Genomic DNA, 20,261 nt, shown 5'->3' on the forward strand with positions numbered 1-20,261 from the left:
CTAGCTTCGCGGAAGCTTTTGCTAACGCGTTTTCCTCATCATCACACGCTTTCCTTTGGGAATCGAATGCTCCCACACATTCGTTCACTCTCACCTGCACACTCAAGAGCATAGTCAGAATGATCAAAACGGTATCGACAGATACACGCAGCAGTATAGATTCAGATACGCGCAGCAGATACAGCTGCACGCAACAGATGCATCTTCTGCGTGCAATTTACTTTGGCTAGATTCAGTAACATGACTCTATTCGCTGATAACTTTACAGTTCACTTCACATCAATCAAATATATAATATATGGTTGAAATATTTTACCTTGATTAGTGATAAAACATATTCACTTCATAGACTTCGGATTAAATTAATTACTTCGTTTGGCTAATGTAATCCATTTCATCAACTGCCCTGCCCACTTTTGAGCCCTCTCGTTTCAACGACCAACTAAGCGCGCCTATCGACCTTCCTGGCCAGCGGATCGGCATCAGGAGTTCTCAGAACGTCGGTAACTATCCGCACCATCCGGCCGGCCCGTTCCAGCTCAGTCATATCACGGGCCCATCTGGGCCGCTCTGTATTCAGTCGACACCGTCAATTCTTGGCGGCTCCGGTGGGTCGCCATTTTGCGGCCTCATCGTGGCCAGCTTTGCAGCAGGATCTCACACTTGGCGGCCGTGCTGGTGGTGTATAAAACTGGACCGCTGGCCATCAGATGACCGCTCCTGAGAATGAGCATGTGGTCCTACTCTCCTCGAGGGTAAGTGTGCAAACATAATCCCACTATATAGACTACGGACAGTCGGCAGGATTGACGAATTGCCGTGGAGCATATGACCCCGTTTTCGTGGATATTTGGTTGGATATGTGTCATTTGGGTTACCAGATTTTCGCCGTATGAATTTTCTTTTACCATTAATCTTCACTGTTCATCTACGGTTACGTGCGGGTCTTGTATTGTGGCACCAGCTATTTATGAGCTGTGCTGCCCTTCTTAGTGTTAATGAAACACTGTGCATTTTACGGTAAAATGATAATAATCATCACTTAATTGGCCCGCTGTTGTCAACTGTGTCTTAAGTCTCCATTTACAAACTATATGCTGTTGCGAAGCAGACCAAGCAGAGATACCGTCTAACTCGCTAACCTTCCTAAGTGAGGAAGTATAGATGCCTTCACCCGTTTAAGCGCCCATCTTACTTAATCAACCCGGGCCCATCTGAGTTTGCTCTCCGGGTCATGTCCGGGACAAGTTGGCTGTGCTCCTGGACTCTGCCCCCGGCCGGAGCGTGTCTCATCGCGAGCCGACTGTTAAATCTCTGCTGACACTGCACCGACGAGCGACGTGACCGGAAACGGGACGTCCGGACACCATCACAGAGGAAATGGCCGCCATGTCTCCATGGCCGCAGACGGAGGGCCGTCTACGGGAGGGGCTGTCTACAGACGGTGGACTGTCTACAGACATCGCGGGGCGGACTGTCTACAGACGAGGACTGTCTACGGACGGAGGGCTATCTACGGACGGGGACTGTCTACAGACGGCGGCGGGCTATCTACAGACGGCTGTCTACAGACGGCGGGCCATCTACAAACGGCTGTCTACGGACGGCGGGCTGTCTACAGACAGGGTTCTCTACAGACGAAGGGATGTCTACAGACGGGGACTGTCTACAGACGGAGGGCTGTCTACATGGACACCGCGGGGCGGACTGTCTACAGACGGCTGTCTACAGACGGCTGTCTACAGGCAGGGACTGTCTACAGACACGGCGGGGCGGCCTGTCTACACACGACGGGTTGTCCACAGAAGGCGGGCGCCGGGCTGTCTACGGCAGGGGGCTGTCTACAGACGGAGGGCTGTCTACAGACGGGGACTGTCTACAGACGGCTGGCAGTCTATGGACGCTGGGATGTATACGGAAGAGGAACCGTCCTCCGTCTCGATCCTCTTCCCTCGGGTCTTCAGACTGTCTTTGCTTTAAATACTTAGTCTTCTTGTGAAAATAAATACTAAATGGGTATGGCCGCCTTTTACAATAAGGCTCCTTTCGAAAGGAGATAGGCTGGGGAGATAGTTCGCTCCCATCCTCATCCCCTCCGGAGAAAATATATCTGCCACACTTCTACGCACTGTCACCCAGAAAGAGAGAGAGAGAGAGAGAGAGAGAGAGAGAGAGAGAGAGAGAGAGAGAGAGAGAGAGAGAGAGAGAGAGAGAGAGAGAGAGAGAGAGAGAGAGAGAGAGAGAGAGAGAGAGAAGCATTCTTAATCACTTATTTCTGTGCAACAGCAAACATGGTTTGCACACAAAAAAAGAAATTTTCATCTCATAAGAAAGCTTAGCAAGAGTATGGGTGGGATTTGTGAGAAAAACCTATGTCGAGCTCTGAACTTGGGGTTTGTAGCTCATGAGTTTTGATCTTTACGTTCTGACCGACAAATTTCATGGGCATGGCGAAACACTCCAAATTCCGGGTAACCAAACACTACCATAGGATATAACGACACCACACCGGCGTAATTTATATCTCCTTGTTGAGCCTCAGGCTTTTGGCACGAAGTTTCAGTCGTAGGATGTCAAAATTAGACGATACTGTGAACCAAAACTACTGAACTGTAAGCACTGCGCACTTGGTCATGGCTACATGCTAAGAATTCGTTAACTCAAGTACGCATATAAAGTACGCAAGTTGGCAAAGGCTGTACCCGAGGCAGGTGAGCCGGTGGATAAATTTCATCAACCACAGCCCTTCTCAGATATTTTAGCAACCACAAGTTGGTGGGAAAGGGCAGGTTCGTAACCTAATCCTAGAGGCTGGCAACAGCAAGGCGATTGCCAAAAACTCACAACAATACGTAGATAAATATTAAATAGTTATCTCTAAATTGCAGTTCATGCTGATTCTCCTTCCTGCAAAGATTATCTCGGCCGGTTCAGCGGCTATTGCCAGTGTCCAGATGCTTATCGATCACTGGCCACTGGATAATGACCAATGATTACTGACTACATACTGCCCACCGCTGACCACTAATGATCACTGGCCACAGTTACGCCAGCCACTGATCTCCGACCACTGACTGCTGACCGTCCACCGTTCATTACTGATCACTGACCACTGACCACTAGCCACTGTCTCTTGATCACTGTCCCCCCTCCCCCCCCCCACCACTGACTATTGGCTGTGTCCTATTTACCCTGATAACTGACCACTTTGGATCGCCAACCACCAACTAAGCCGGCCTATTACGACCCACGCCGCTCGTCCAAAGACTGATGGACGTCCGATCGGCCAGAAACGCTGCCCGCAGCTCCACCGTGCAGCGTAGTATCGAACCAGCTAACGCAGGGCCGGCCGGCCCAGCTGAGAGCTGCGGCAGCTCCGCGGCCCGAGCTGCGGCGGCCGCGCCCGGCGCCGAGCGAGCTCCTAGATCACACGGTCAGCCGCGGAACTGGGGCACGTCGCCGGTCACAGGAGAGGAGGGGAGGAGAGAGGAGAGGAGAGGAGAGGAGAGGAGAGGAGAGGAGAGGAGAGGAGAGGAGAGGAGAGGAGAAGAGAAGAGAGGAGAGGAGAGGAGAGGAGAGGAGAGGAGAGGAGAGGAGAGGAGAGGAGAGGAGAGGAGAGGAGAGGAGAGGAGAGGAGAGGAGAGGAGAGGAGAGGAGAGGAGAGGAGAGGAGAGGAGAGGAGAGGAGAGGAGAGGAGAGGAGAGGAGAGGAGAGGAGAGGAGAGGAGAGGAGGGGAGAGGAGAGGAGAGGAGAGGAGAGGTGAGGAGGGGAGGGGAGGGGAGAGGAGAGGAAGGAGAGGAGAGGAGAGGAGAGGAGAGGAGAGGAGAGGAGAGGAGAGGAGGGGAGAGGAGAGGAGAGGAGAGGAGAGGAGAGGAGAGGAGAGGAGAGGAGAGGAGAGGAGGGGAGAGGAGAGGAGAGGAGAGGAGAGGAGAGGAGAGGAGAGGAGAGGAGAGGAGAGGAGAGGAGAGGAGAGGAGAGGAGAGGAGAGGAGAGGAGAGGAGAGGAGAGGAGAGGAGAGGAGAGGAGAGGTGAGGAGAGGAGAGGAGAGGAGAGGAGAGGAGAGGAGAGGAGGGGAGGAGAGGGGAGGAGAGGAGAGGAGAGGAGGGGAGAGGAGGGGAGGGGAGGGGAGAGGTGAGGAGAGGAGAGGAGAGGAGAGGAGAGGAGAGGAGAGGAGAGGAGAGGAGAGGAGAGGAGAGGAGAGGAGAGGAGGAGGCGAAAAATAGGAGGCGAAAGACGTGAAGGACAGAAGGAGAGCAAAGAAAGGAGATGAAGAAGAGAAAAGGGAGTAGAAGAAGGAAGAAGAGAAGTGCAAGAATGAAATTATACAGGCTTCTGAGTCCCTCCGCTTTCAGTCATATGAGTGTTTATTTCCTGTCTCAGTTCCTCAACCTCTTATCTTTTTTCTTTTCGATGCCATTCTCTTTATTTTTCTTTCTTTCTTTCTCTTTCCTGTCTCTTCCTTCCTCTCTTCCCCTTTCTTTCTCTTTCTCTATCATTTTATATCTCTCTCCCTCCTTCCCCCTCTCTCTCTCTCTCTCTCTCTCTCTCTCTCTCTCTCTCTCTCTCGTCATTTTTCCTCCATGCTAAGCGTGTTATCCCAGTCCTCATTAAGCTCATTTTCTCCAAAACGCTGAGTCCCTCGTATTTGCAATTAGCTGCTTGGTAACTATCAAAGTGCACAGCAACATGCAATATGCTGCAGTGAGCTAATGATTTCGGAAGCGACTTATAGAGATTGGATGTTCTGACTATTACTTGATTACCAATAAAGGGAATAGAAACGGGGTCGTATGGATCTTGTGAGTTAATTGGATCTTTGATGCTGGACTGTAATGACACAAGGACTCCTTTCGGTTATCCTCTGAATTCTCTAGTCTTCCCTGCCTTGGTTCAGAGGGTCATGGGGCAGATCCCGCAGCTAATCTGTCCAAATGGAAACGCCTTCATGTTCACAGAGCTTCATCAGGTAAAATGTCAACCTGTCATTGATATATCTACCATTTCAGAGACCGAATCGGCCTGTGTCATTGCTTAGAGTGAAATCACATCAAACACGCTTTCAAGTCGAATAATGCGACAGCCATAAAGACAGGCAGACTAGACAGCTAGACGGGTCACGCGAGTGTTATCTAAGAAACACCACCTGCATGGCTTCTGTGGCTGATCGTGGTGATAGTTGGAGACGTCTCAGCTTTATTCAGCGCTGAGAGAACGGCAAACTTTGTAACATCGGCTATTTGCAATTCTATGAACCAGTGATTCTTTCGTTCAGATGGACTTTGCATTGATTGACGATAATTTTCTATAGGTCATGGTGTCAATGAGGGTTCAGTAGAACATACTTCTTGCGTGGCCTATGCACTGTTGTTATTTAAGAATCTCATATGTCCATTGTCCAAGCATCGTAATTCATTTTGACTTTTTCAAACAGTCTAGCCTATATCTTTTCATCGCGTTTCATTTTGTTGGACGTTTTTATCGTAGCATCACATGCATTGGTAAAATGGTGGCACTGGCTGAATGACAGCTGTTCAAGGGATCTCATTTCCATATCTGGCGGCTGGCAAGAGCTTCAAAGTCAGTTAGAAGTACAACAACAGTTAGGTATCTCAACTTCCTTGAGTGTGCTGGCAAGAATGAAAATTAATTCATTACAAACATACCCAACGGTAAAAACATTTAACAATGCTGTCATCGGTATGGTTTAAATAATCCTTGTTTGGCTACTCAGGATTTTTTTTTTAATAGCCCCAGGCACTTTTGTGACGATCAAGCTCTTGATTTCCGACATATTTGCGGGAGCCCATTGATTTCGCATTCAGCAGCACCATTCTATTCGAAAACGACAGCATTGCCGTTGCTCTGGTTGTGATATCCAACATATTCCCGGTGCCCGTTCCCAATTCCAGGAGCTGGTGACCCACTCCCTCTATTGGACGTGGCGACCCACTGAGCGGCGAGCGCGATCGATAGATATCAGATGAGCGGGCCACGCAGGGGGCTGGCTCACTCCTGCGGGGCGTTCCCGGACCGCTGACTCAACACAAGCTAGAGCGACGTTCCCCTCCCGTATCACTCCCTCCCCTCTCTCCCCTCGGGAGGAGGGGAAGGGAGAGGTGACTGGATGAGCATGGCCACTGGACATTGACAGTGGGCACTGGGAGCTGGAAATCCGGTCTACCATCTCGCGGGTTTCCATGTTAACTAGGCATTAGAGAGTGAACTGTATGTACTGTGACTCAAAGGCTGTATCCAGGGAGCGATTCCGCTCTCATGCGGCTTACAACCCCTGCAGCATTATTTCCCGGGGCCCCTAACTCGCTGGGGATTAATCGGATCAGCTGGGCGCGGTATGTTTGGCCCAGGGGAGACAGAGGGTGGGCTGACTGTTGGTCTGTCTGTCTGTCTGTCTGTCTGTCTGTCTGTCGGTCTGTAGGTCTGTAGGTCTGCCGGTCTGCCGGTCTGCCGATCTGTTGGTCTTTTATCTATCGGTCTTCAGACTACCTACAGCTTGTCAGTAAGTCAGTAAATCAGTAAGCTCGTCCACCCGTATTTTTATTCGTCAGCCTGTCTTTCCTATGTCCACCATTTCATCCATTTGCAGTCCACCCGTCAATCCATCTATCCTTTCCTTCCACCCGTCTACCCTCCTTCCCGTCTGTCCATCTGTCCATCTACCCACCCATCCGTCCACCCGTCTGTCTGTGTGTCCATCTCTCTGTCTATCCATCCGTCCATCCATCTCTCGGTCCGTCCAGCGTCCATCCTCGCCACCCGTTCTCCGGTTTCCCCGGCCTTGTGTCGCCCGTTGGCCGCAGATCTCCCCGGTCTGATGAGCGTATTGACTTTCCATTTTCGCTGGGAGCAGACCTGATGCATCGGCCGTTCCTCTATGGAGGGTGGGGGAGGGGAGAGGCCTGGGGGTCCTTCCGCGAGTGTTGTGTCAGGATTGGACCACAAACGGCTCAGCGTATATCCCATAGTGCGCCGATTGTTTCCTATATGGCTATTACGTACAACTATGTGTGCACATATCGCAACATCACTTATTTACGACAAAAAAAAATATAGATCGAGTAGCGCTTACCGAAGCCTATTTAATCAAAATAGACCCTAACGAGACAGTAGGTATTATTAAGCCCTAACTCTTAATTCTTGATTGATGACCTCGCCGATCGAAACCTCCCATCTTCAACCTAGAGAAACTGATTCATCAAGTGGTGGGTTTTACGGGTTCGTAATTATTGGTGACGGCTAAGCCCGCTCACTGAACTCATCTAGGCGTAACTTCTGGTCTCTGCAACAGACCATAATCCAGCGCGTGGGCCAAACTGGAGGTAATGGTAGGATTTATCCGTCGTTTTAGTTATCGCAGAGCTTCAAGCTTTTGGTGTCGGGCCAATAGTGATTTTTTTTTTGTCACATTTTGCCTCTTGTTTTCTCACTCCATTTTACTTTAACCCTCGCCGGCCGAGGGGGGGGGGCGGGTGCCGCCCCCCCCCCCATAGGGTTTTTTCACGATAGCTCCGAACACGCTGGCGATAGAGAGCTGAAACTTGGCATACCTGACCTTTGATCCAAGCCGCATCTTTTGACACCAACCGCATTTTTGGGTCAGGTCAGGTCACTGACCTATGACGTCATAAGTGAACCTCTGCACGGTCTTCAGATGTCGCAACTTCGCAACGCCCTCACTGCCAGAGGAGATGTCACAGGGAAATGAAACTTGCAGGATCTAGTATCCATTATGAGTCTCACAACTTGTATATCTCGGATTTTTCCTAAAGGTCATATGAGGTCAGGTCATTTTCGTGACCTCACCATTATAAGTCAATGGGGAAAAATGAAAACTGCTATTCTGGCGCCGGGAACGATCTCCAACTATCTCAAGCACACAGAATCGTGATTTGATGCACTCCTTGCAAGGTTAGATGCGTCACTTTTGCAATGTTGACCTTGCGTGACGTCATTTATGACGTCATCAAGGTCATATTAGTTTTTCGTCAATAACTCCCGATCAAATTGAGCTAGCGAGTCGAGAAAGCCACCAATGGACTCAGGAAGACCTGCCGAATCGAATGATATGCGACATGACCTCTTTCGACCAACTTCGTGACCTGGGGGTGCTGACCTGACCTTGACCTGAGGTCAACACCCTAAGTTGACCTGACCCGAACAAAAAGTATATCATTCGACGCGCCTGAGCGAGGCGAGCACGATGCTGCCAAAATCGCGGCTCTGCGGCCGTTTTTTTGCGAAGTTATTCACCAAAAACTGAACCGTACCCTGGGGCACTTGACCTGACCTCAGAGGTCACCGGTTGACCTAGGACCTTAAAATCGGGTACCAATCTCTGCGTCTTGTAACGGCGCACACGCTCGTTTTTTCCGCGACGCGCTAGCTCCACCAGGGGCGAAACGGCGAGGGGGGGTCGTACCCGCCCCCCCCCCCCTCGGCCGGCGCGTATGTAGAAAACCAATAGGTCCGGCGAGGGTTAAGCAATTCGATTGACCTCTCAAATTGCTTTTGCAAGATTTAAGGCAATAACACCTTCATCAGATCAAGTTTGCCGAGCTTTCGCCTTGTCAGCGTTCCGTGTCAGGCTTTTAAAGTATATCCTGCACCAAGCCTGATGCTAGGAAAAGGGCTGAAGAAATGAAGAGGAAGCTTGCCCGGACCAAAAGGCAGCGTAAAAGTGGTCACCGGTCATATTTGTATGAAGTTGAGGATAATGACCAAATGAGAGAGTTGATTTTAGAAACAAAACAGACAAAGCTTAAAGGAAGAAGGAAGTTAGGGAACAAAAAAAAAACGGTTGCAGTCTAGACGATACATGCAAAGGGCCAATCGGATGCATGGCTAACATGTATACCTAAGTAGCAGCGCTAGCGAATCCAAGATGGAACTCAACGTCCCACCTTGTTGCCTACATTTAGGGGTCGCCTATAGTCTTAGAAATAGACGAATTTTGACGCACTAGTCAAAAGCTGATGCTGAGAAGTAGACTATTCAGAATTCTTCGCCTAGCACTCATGCAAATTCACGAAAGAAAAGAAATAGTCGCACTGGTACTTCTGAATCCACATGTTTTTTTTCGCAAGCCTATGATTTGTGCTTTTAAGAAGTGTATAACATTTTTCGTTCAGCTGCCCCGTGCGACCTACGACCCCGCTGCGTTTCTGATCCGGCTGTGTGCGAGCTCGACTGACGGGCCGGGGTCGCGACTCGGTGGAGATGGGCCCTGATTGGGGAGATGGTCCGTATGCCGATTTCTCCAGGGAGCCGGATTACAAATGCATGGCACAGCGAGAGCCTGCCTGACGACGACAGGCAATGCCAAACGTACGGGCTGGGCTACTGAATGTGTGGGACTGTGGGATGTATAAAGGCAGGAGTCAGCGTTTGTGCGACATACAAAAACAAAGCCACTGCGTTAACCCTCGCCGGCCGAGGGGGGGGGGTGCCGCCCCCCCCCATAGGGTTTTTTCGCGATAGCTCCGAACACAATGGCGATAGCAAGCTGAAACTCGGCATACCTGACCTTTGATCCAAGCCGCATCTTTTGACACCAACCGCATTTTTGGGTCAGGTCAGGTCACTGACCTATGACGTCATAAGTGAACCTCTGCACGGTCTTCAGATGTCGCAACTTCGCAACGCCCTCACTGCCAGAGGAGATGTCACAGGGAAATGAAACTTGCAGGATCTAGTATCCATTATGAGTCCCACAACTTGTATATCTCGGATTTTTCCTAAAGGTCATATGAGGTCAGGTCATTTTCGTGACCTCACCATTATAAGTCAATGGGGAAAAATGAAAACTGCTATTCTGGCGCCGGGAACGATCTCCAACTATCTCAAGCACACAGAATCGTGATTTGATGCACTCCTTGCAAGGTTAGATGCGTCACTTTTGCAATGTTGACCTTGCGTGACGTCATTTGTGACGTCATCAAGGTCATATTAGTTTTTCGTCAATAACTCTTGATCAAATTGAGCTAGCGAGTCGGGAAAGCCACCAATGGACTCAGGAAGACCTGCCGAATCGAATGATATGCGACATGACCTCTTTCGACCAACTTCGTGACCTGGGGGTGCTGACCTGACCTTGACCTGAGGTCAACACCCCAAGTTGACCTGACCCGGACAAAAAGTATATCATTCGACGCGCCTGAGCGAGACGAACACGATGCTGCCAAAATCGGCGCTCTGCGGCCGTTTTTTGCGAAGTTATTCACCAAAAACTGAACAGTACCTTGGGGCACTTGACCTGACCTCAGAGGTCACCGGTTGACCTAGGACCTTAAAATCGGGTACCAATCTCTGCGTCTCGTAACGGCGCACACGCTCGTTTTTTCCGCGACGCGCTAGCTCCACCAGGGGCGAAACGGCGAGGGGGGGGTCGTACCCGCCCCCCCCCCCCTCGGCCGGCGCGTATGTAGAAAACCAATAGGTCCGGCGAGGGTTAAATGTGCGGATAGCGTCTTATTTTGAGTCTGGTATGCAGACTGCAGGAGCCAATGCATGTTTGTCACAGATGAAAGCCATTACGGACTTATAAAAGAATAACTGAAGTTCAGACTGAGGACTTTGCATGTGAAATATACAAGCTGAGGCGAGCTACTTGTCAGATGTTTGACTAGCCTGAGGCACAGTACGTCATGGCTAAGGGAAGCCATCATGTGCCGACCAACTGCCTACTGACTATGAGCACACTTTGATCTATCCGCCTTTCGTGTCTTCATATATGTGATTCATGATCCTCATGCGGCAATATGCATTTGACAGCCCAGAGGCTTTGGTCATAGACTCATAGATTTGGACCTTGACCTCCAAACGACGCTCATAAAAGCTTCCGAGTGCCACCTCTCCCTTGAACTAGCTTCGGAAGATGGCAATGAAATAATATTTCAACGTATTCTCCCCACGGACTGGGAGCGGGCGAGCGACTGGAGAACCGAGCAAGGTGCAGAGTTTGGGAAATTTATGGCTTTGCATCACAGAGAGATCGCTTTGGTGCCCCGCTGGCGATAAAACTCCCGACCAAATGCGCCGACAAGCCGGCATAAATTCAGATAGATACCTGTTTTGTTTGTGAAAATGCAGTTTCTCCTGAAGGACTCGGTCCAACAGAAAAATAAGACTTTTGCGGGCAGGCGTTCTGCCGTAGATTGTAAATAAAGAACATTCTGACCATGTTTCGCCGTGTGTGTATGTCTTCCTTCCATTTATATGCTGAATACGGCGCTCTACGTATATTATCTTCCCTCCTAAGCCTGCACCTTTTGTAGTGCGCACGTTTCTGCCACCATCTCTCTCCCCTCCGAAGTCTGTTATCGGGGCGTGGCGAGGTGCCAGCGGTCCCATTTGCCCGTTTGCCGCCTGGTTCCAGTTCGCTGGACAGCGCGTGGCCTGTGGTCCCGTCCAATCTCCCTCGCTCGTCTATTTCTCATGGACTTGGTCTGTGGAGAGCGGAAAAGGCGACGAGCCGACGAATACCAGCTGTTTGACCCACTTCCTCTGGTCACGCACAAAACTCGTGACTGCGCGCGGGTGGAGGGAGGGAGCTCGGTGTTCGAGAGAGGGACGTTACGGCATCATCTTGCAGTGCTTACCGAATTTAAAGGGCAATGTTGTATTTAACACGCGCAGTGGAAGGGGGGGGGGCGGATTTCGCCCACCCCTCCTGTTTTTCGCCAATAACTCGCGTCGCAAGCATAATATCAATGTGAAATTTCGGCTACCTGTCCAGAATTGAATTGCGGATCTTATCGTGCAAGAAGTAAGAAAATCGGTTCACAACTTTTCTAGTAATAGCGGTGTAAAGTCAAACATCCTGCCGCCGCGGCGGCGCGGCGGCGCGGCGGCCGGCGCTAGCCGTTACGCGCCGCCTGAATTGTAGACTGTGCCGGGGCGGGACGGTTCCGTCTTTACATCGCGCTCCTTACCGCTGAATATATTAGATTCGCGTCAAATTCGGTGAGAATACTGAGAAATGCACAGGCAATCATATGGTTAAAGAATTTTTATGCTTCGTCATAGAACGTGCAAATGAGAATACAACAAGTCATCACCTGAACAGCACGGTACGCTGCCGTCCGAGCTTGTCAGCTTCGATTAGTTCGCCTTCCCGGGACCACTATGTAATAATTAGAGCAAATCAGGAACGCTGTGTGAGCTGACAATTACCGCTCATCAACAGCACATCCTGCAACAATGACGGAACATCAGCAATCCATTCTACACGATCCATTCTGTACGACAACAGTCGCACCACATTTGTCTCCGCTTTCGAGTTCCGTCTGAAGCGACCTCGAGCCGCGGCTCATTCGTCTCTGCAGAGAGCAGGGCGGCTCGAAGGCCGCCGCTCGACAGCCCCGAATAGTCGGCTGGCGGGAGATGGGAGACTTCGATCGAGCTCAGCCGCTGCGGCCCGGCCCGGCCCGGCTCGGCCGGCTGGCCCTGGCCCGGGCCCAACAGCCGGGCGAGTTTCACGCCCGCCGCGGCCCGCACCGTCCTGACCGCTCCCGACAGCCGCTCGGCTTTTGGTGATATCTGAGCGATTCGACTGCTAGATATCCGAGCAGAGAACTCCCACAACAATGGGAAATACCCCAGGGCCGAGGTCGGTGTCGATGTCGAGCTGTTTCTGCTCAGTCGTACTGTATTTTTGATGATATCGGGAAATGGTTGTCTAGAAAGTTGTTTGTTGTAGTCGGCAGTGACAGCTTGCATTTTGAACACCAAAAGACAAGTTCACCGATAAAAAGACATGCCGTTTCCAAATACCTAAATAGGAAACTAAGTAAGTCAAGTCAAATGTGGGTAGGTATAGTCAAGTTCCCTTCAACGAGTAAGGCCCGTTGATCTCTAAAATAATTGAGCAGAAAAAGTAAGGGAAATTTTTGACGAGTGACAACCAATGTACAACACATAAAGCGCAAATAAAAAGTGAAAAGTGAATATTCTTAGACTAACATTTTGACTCGCACTGCCGATAATAATAATATTCCACCTCTAACGTCAACCGTGGCAAAACCTCTGACCGACTACATTTACATCGATCATTCTAACCCACTTTGGCTGTCCAATCAATCAGAAAATTATCTCGCATTCAGGCGAGGGGCTAGGGGACGAGCGTAATGGACGGCATCGTCCCTAGGGCAATCCTGGAACAAATCACCGCCTGTTCACTATGGGGGGAACACGCACAGTTTACCACACGCAACAACGCAGAAATATCTTTCGCGCGCAGGTGAAAACACTGCTGGGGGCTAGCTAGCGTGCTCTGTAGCAAAAATGGCTGGTAACTTTTGTTGAAGACAGGTAGTCTTATATTTGAGTTAATTACGGCAGCTCTGTGCCGGACTGGACTGGAACTGGCGAGTGGAGGAGTTTTTTGCCTACTGAAACTAAGAATATCAGAGGAAAGGACGCATCGTTTTTTTCCTGTGAAAAAAGAAGCTTTGAACAGTACGTCTTTTGACAATGTTCATAACATTTCTGTCTGGTGAATGACAGTTGTGATAAATTTGACGAAAAAGTTGTTGACATCAGTGCTCAGAAACAAAAAGTATGTATCTGGCCACTCATGAAAATAATAAACGTTCTCCATGTTGCGGCGACTCAGAACCGACGGCATGTCTGAGCTCGGGCTTATCGAGCTTCTGACGAGAGCCCGGCATGAAGAATTCTGTGTCGAAGGGATAGCATGCCTTAGGCTAGATGTATTGCATGCTGGACATAACCATCACCAACAGTGGCTCCGTTTTCCATTTGTGGCGGCATGGCGGTACTGCAGGCGATACCGGACTCAGACATAAACAAATATGCATCTGAAGCAGTGTCCGTATACTTCACTGAATGACAGCATCCTGGAGATGATTGGAGGAACTAAAGAAATGAATAAATGCGTGCAATGTTGATCTTAGTGCAGGGCGCTCCACGTGGTTGGTATTGTACCCCATCAGACAGTGGAGGGTCTCGAGAGTAACAGAGGGTCTCCAATAGGATAGGGGAGGGTCTCGTCCCATCGCCTCTACTCACGTGTGCAGTGCGGCGGCTCATCCGACTTGTCGGCACAGTCGTCTCTGCCGTCACAGTACAGGTTCTGAGGTATGCAGCGCCCGCTGCGACACCGAAACTCGGCCTTGGGACAGGCGAACGAGGTCATCACCGTCACCGAGAGCAGGGTCAGCAGCAGGCGGGCCGCCAACATCCTGACCTGGGGACAGAGGATGGGTGGTGTCAGCGCCAGCGCACACTGGTCGGAAACGCCCTCACGAGAGGCCTCGGGCGATTCTGGAGTTTCGGATTATTTTTTATGTAGATCGATTTGAAATTGATCAAATTATTATACTTAGGCCAAAAACTAATCCGGGTGACCAAAAATAACTGTAATCAGCCCCCGAAGATGGGGTATCCCAGAACTCGGAAACTGACGCGGAGCAAGAGGTTTCTTGAGCCGGATATTCAGAGTCTTATTGCTGATAGACACCAAATTGAAATCCCACATATTATGCATCAAAATGTTCGTTATGAAGTTGCCGACTGGTCAGTGCAAAATTTTTGGTATGCTTTTTCCCTAACTAAGATTTACTGTAGCTTTTTTATGAAGGCTCTCCTACAGTGATTCTGGAATATAACTGCACAGTTTAGGTAAGGAAACAACAGGTAGTCCCATCTAGTCCCACTCTGATTTTTTGTGAGCTGAAGCAGGATTTACATTTACACCAGGGCAACATAAAAGCTAACTGCGCATATTTGCGCAAAATTTGCAGGAGCCGCTCTTCCTACCCAAGTACCGCCCGCCCCGCCCCAGTTTCGGCTCGGCCGCCGCGCCCGGCTTACGCTGACCTGTGTGGTCTGCACGCATCCATGCGTAGTTGACTGGTCATTAAAAACAGATGCGCTTGAGCTTATGAATATTGTGAAAAGCGCGTTTTATGTATGCATTTATGTATGCATTGACATCAAAAGCCTTCCACATATTGCGTGGCGATTACGGCTTGCATTTAGAGAGCCTTGCTATTGACAGCCATCACTCGGCTGAAGAATGAGTGGAAATTGAAACCTTCGTGAATATAAGACGCTGCAAATATAGGACACCTGTCACTGACGTCGGGTTACCTTGGGCCGTCTTTTTACATTAGATCACAATTCCGGTATTTAACCCTGGCCGGACCGATTGGTTTTCTATATTGACCGGGGAGGGTTGGTACAACTCCCTCGCCGTTTCGCCTCTAATTGAGCTAGAGCCTCGCGGAAAAAAACGAGCTTGTGTGCCGTTATAAGACGCAACAATTAGGTACTACCCGATTTTAAGGTCTTAGGTCAGCCAGTGGCCTCTTAGGTCAGGTAAGTGCCACAAGGCACGGGCTCGGTTTTAGGTTAATTACTTTGCCAAAAATGGTCGCACTGCCGCGATTTTGGCATCATCGTGTTTGTCTAGCTCAGGCGCGTTGAATGCTATACTTGGTGTTCGGATGAAGTCAACTTAAGGTGTTAACCTCGGGTCAAGGTCAAGTCGGAGCCCCTCAGGTCACGAAAATGGTTGAAGGAGGTCATATCGTATATCATTCGATTCGGCAGGTCTTCCTGAGTCCAATGGTGGCTTTCCCGACTCTCTAGCTCCATCTGATCAGGAGTTATTGACGAAAAACTGATATGGCCTTAGTGACGTCATAAATGACGTCACGCAAAGTCAACAATGCTAAAGTGAAGCACTGGACCTTGCAAGGAGTGCATGAAACCATTCCCGGTGCCCGAATAGCAGCTCCCAATTTCCCTTGTTGACTTAAAGTGGTGCTAGATCCTGTATTATACTCAATTATGACGTCATAACTTAACAGATTCACGTCATATATTTAGTGCTTGACATCCAAATGATAGCTTACATATGACAGAGAAGGTATGCAAAGTTTTATGAAGTTTGCTTCTCTAGTGTTGGAATAACAAGCAAAAAACTTTTGCGGAAAGGCCGCTGGCCTCTCGCTGGAGCGTTTCCGACCAGTGTGCAGCGGGAGGTTAAAAACTTCACCAACTGGGCCACCGACATCGGGATGTAACATCACAGAACAATAGGCGTCAACGGAAAGTGCTAGAGCTCCTGGCAGGAAATCGGTTTCCATGATATTAAATTTCTAAGCCATTTATTCTCGAATAAAAGTATGCTCCATTCCCTGTAAATAATATTCGATAATCGAGTGCCTAAATGTAATAGATAACGTGCTTCACTAGAATGCTTCTCCATGTTTTACTTTTCTGCGTTGGGGTGCTTTGATTACAACCCAAGCCTCCGGGGACTCATCAAGCAGCTGCGTGTAACGCACATTTTCCCCTCCCAAATCGTTCCTGCCTGCACGTCTATCTCCTCCCGCCACGAGAGCCATTGGCGCGCTTTCCTGAGAAGGTGTCATCAGGGGCCTCCTTCCGATAATATTCCCGCCGGACACAACTATCATAGTCGGCTGTCGGCCGGGCGGGCAGTAATGTTTCCCAGACCATCTGTGTACACGGCCAGAGACACCGTCGTTCCCGCAGCACCGGCCACCCGGCTAACGAGCGTAGCGCCGCAGGGCAGACCGGTCGGCCGGTGCCAGGGGCTCCCAAACCTGGCCGCACGGCGCCGGAGCGCCAGCAGCGCCCGGCCGGGTTTGAGACCCCCGGCGGCCGCGGTGTCAGAGTTGATGAGTGTGTTGGTGTGTGGTGCCGGGGGGAGGAAGGGGAGGGGGAGCGGCCCCCCAACCACCTGCTGGTGGAAGGCGATGGAAGGGTGATCGATGCGGACCCAGTGCTTACCGTATAGCCGGCCCGACGCCAAGACGTTCGTCCCGGCTTTTACGTGTGCTGATATATTGCGTTGATACGTTACTTTCGACGTATTGCCATTGATTTACTACCACCGGTGCATTGCCATTGATATATTACGTTGGACGGATTGCCATTGATGTAATGTCGCCGGTGCATTGTCATTGATGCATTGCTTCTGATTTATTTCCGTCTACAGTCGATAGACTGGTGGTCGCAATAAATTACGCATGGTGCAATACGGACTACCACTGGCGCTAGGCTAGTTAGATCTCAATGTCCAATGCCCACGTCAGGTCGAAGCAACATAACATAGGTAGAATTAGATTTAAAGGTAGTGTGCCACCTTTGAAAGATTTCCCATTTTATTTTTCCTAGGATAAGAAGCTTCTGTTTTTACCTAATATCGCAAAAAAAAAATAAAAAATGGGCCTGGAATAGTGCCTTTTTCGCCTAAAAGTTTATCGGTTTTTAGATATGTATAACAACTGTAGTGGGATCACCTGCAAACATGCGTCGGCAACAATCGCGAATGCGGCGCACATGTGACAATAAGCAAAGGTCATTATAGTGTTACGACCATACGACGTACGGGAATGAGTTATCAGCTGTCTAATCGTAGACAACACAATGTCGAGCCTTAAACTGTAAGCCCGTATTGGTATTGTTTCTTTTATTTGGCTGTCGAACATTATTTATGGTTTGAAATATGATTTTATGTAAAATAATTGATATGAAAAAGCCGTCTCATAAGTTATGGCCCCATTTCACCACACGCAAGTGGCAGAAATGACAATGATCAGCGGACGCATTTTTCTTGGCCGAAGTCAAAGCGCGCAGCCCGACGCACCACCACCGCACCACAAAGTATGAGCAGAAGCCGCGCCCAAAGCCAGGGCCCCGGTAACGTGAGGTAGCCGAGTCGGGGCAGCGTGCGCTGACCCAAGCCGGGGCCGCAGCTTTGGGCGCGGTCTACCGCATCCCCGCGGGCAGCCCCGGGCTATCACATGACACCGGGAGGACGCACGGCTTTGGGCGTGGTCTACCGCACCACCATGGATGATATAACACTGGATTGGTGTCTCGTGGAAATTAACATTGGGATCCGCGACATTGGGATCAGGCCTGCCATCTAGCGAGAGAATTATCGTAAGTTAGGAGCAAGCCGAGTGAACGCCATCTCTCAGCATTATGACACACGTGGGTGTGGTGTGTTAGTTGGCTCGAAGTGCATATTCCCACGAGTTGGAGGTAATTTTACTGGACCTGAGACGACAAAAAATGTCTTAAATGCTTGAAAGCCAAAAACGTCAAGCAGCCTTTAGGTAATAACGAAAATAAAGTGTGTAAGACGGTGTGTATTGAAACGCCCAGTCCCATCGGCTTGTACGAGCTTTTATATCGCCATTTACTCACAATGGTACAGCAGTTTGACAATATGTCATACATATTTGGTAGGCTTATTCCTTCTTCTCCGAATTTCGCCCGATTTTCTTCATCTTAGTTAATGTTACGGCACGTGTCACGTGCCAACTTAGGGGTGTCGGAATTGTTCCACATGAAGTAACTCAGCAATGGCTGGGCCCATTACAGTAAAACTTCGTCAATAGTTAGGCACCCAGTGGCCAATGCATTTCCATGTGTCACTATGGGGGTGCTACTGCACGTGCGCACGTGCGGGGTGCCGCTTCCATATCTCAAGAACGGCTGGACGGATAACACTCAAACTTGGTGCGGGGACCCGCAGTTGCTACTGTACACGAACCCCAGTCTTACCGTCTGTCCTGTCCAGTAACAACCGATAACATTGATATCGACTGCCGGTCCCTGTACAAGAGCAGCTGAGGTTTTCTGTGCGTGCCCTCTGACAGCTTATCGTTGTTCCCTGTGAGGGTGCTGGGACAATTTACTCAGGGTCGCTGTACAGTAGCAACTGCGGGTCCCCGTACACAAATGTCACATCGATGCCTGCACTGCATTGATCAGTGCTTACATTGGAGTCGTTAGGAAAACGATGAAATGAGATGCGTGGTGTTTATGCCTTTCTGTTCCAGCAGCTGATTGATCCGCAACAGGAGATCCTTGTTTGAGAAGGCTTCGTCTCCCTTTTCCACTCCTTGTTTAAAATAACATTAACAATGTACGAAAAAGATCACACACCAAAGTTGTTTTAGGCGGCTATCTTGGGCCAGGGCTGCGCCCGGAGTTGTAGTCAGAGCCAGCGGTTCTGTTCCGACTCGGAGTCGGTTGATTTTTAAAAGCTGTAGTCGGAGTATGAGTCGAACGTCACCGAAAAGTCATCGACTCCACAGACTTACCAGGGCTGCACTAGTCTGCAGAGTCGGAGTCTGTGTGAATCGACAGTTCTGCCCGAAGGAGTCGGAGTCGATATTTGGATACCGGAATCAGAGTTGGAGCCAAAGTCACTGAAATTTCATCGACTACGCAGCACTGGTTGGGTCCTTTTCATAGAGCGTCTTGAATGACATATTGAGCGGCAATGACGTTAGCAATTCCGTTTAACTTTTTCATTGGACTTATAGATAGGTTCGTTTTGTTCTTTGATCGGACAATTTTGTTTGATTTAGGCCAAGTAAAGACTCGTGAAAAATAGCGAAAACGACACGTGCTGGCGATGTCTCCAATAACTCCCTGTTTCACGATTTAATGAGAAAATAACATGGAACTGCTTATCTTATTACTGACCCTGCACTGTAAATCTATTTATTTCTTCGCTTTTACTGACATATAAAGACATAACCTTTTGAAAAATTGCACAACAAGCCTGCTACTACACCACACTCCCGTGTGTCACAATGCTAATCAGCGGCGTTCACTCGGCTTGCTCCTAACTTACGATAATTCTCCCGCTAGATGGCAGGCCTGAGCTCGATGTCGCCAAAAACTGCGAAGACACCAATCCATTATTATCTCATCCATGGCACCACCTAACAGGCGTGTTCGAAACCGCAGGAGCTGATGATGAACGGGTTTATCGAAACTTGATTGGATGAGCATATCGGTAATAGCGATTTCAGTGTGTGCATTTATTGTTCATAGTGGTGTGAAATGTGGTTGGGGTACGACCGACAACCCGTCGGGGCGAATTTCGCACTGGGGTACTCAAAATTTGAAGAATTTAAGACGTTTCCATGAGTTTTGAAGGTATGGATAAGTTCTAAAAATCCGGTTCTCCTTATCTGGGCCATTAACTCCATACTGTCCAGGAAAGCTGGCACACTACCTTTAAAATAATTCACGAGTGATATCCTCAAGGTACCTGAAATAGCGGCCCCCGCTATTTTTTTTCTTTCTTTCTTTCCATGTGTGTCTTTTTGAATATATTTAAATGCATTTGTAATAATTTGGTTTATTATTTACATCATCATCCAACATTCACTCAAAACTTCTAATTGAAACGCGCAGCTACGTTTTCAAATATCGCAACACCA

General features: G+C 49.4%; 1 protein-coding gene across 1 annotated transcript in view; it reads right to left on the reverse strand.

Annotated features, from left to right (window-relative positions):
- LOC122379230 overlaps nucleotides 1–20,261 on the reverse strand; it is a 124,708-nt gene that overhangs the window by 13,802 nt on the left and 90,645 nt on the right. The window contains exon 2 of the mRNA XM_043361240.1: nucleotides 14,047–14,224. Within this exon, the coding sequence (XP_043217175.1) occupies nucleotides 14,047–14,218 (172 nt within the window). The 5' untranslated portion in view covers nucleotides 14,219–14,224. The remainder of the gene's footprint in view (nucleotides 1–14,046; nucleotides 14,225–20,261) is intronic.

This window comes from Amphibalanus amphitrite, unplaced genomic scaffold (assembly GCF_019059575.1).
Source record: "Amphibalanus amphitrite isolate SeventyFive unplaced genomic scaffold, NRLGWU_Aamphi_draft 000007F_arrow, whole genome shotgun sequence".
Classification (NCBI taxonomy): Eukaryota; Metazoa; Arthropoda; class Thecostraca; order Balanomorpha; family Balanidae; genus Amphibalanus; species Amphibalanus amphitrite.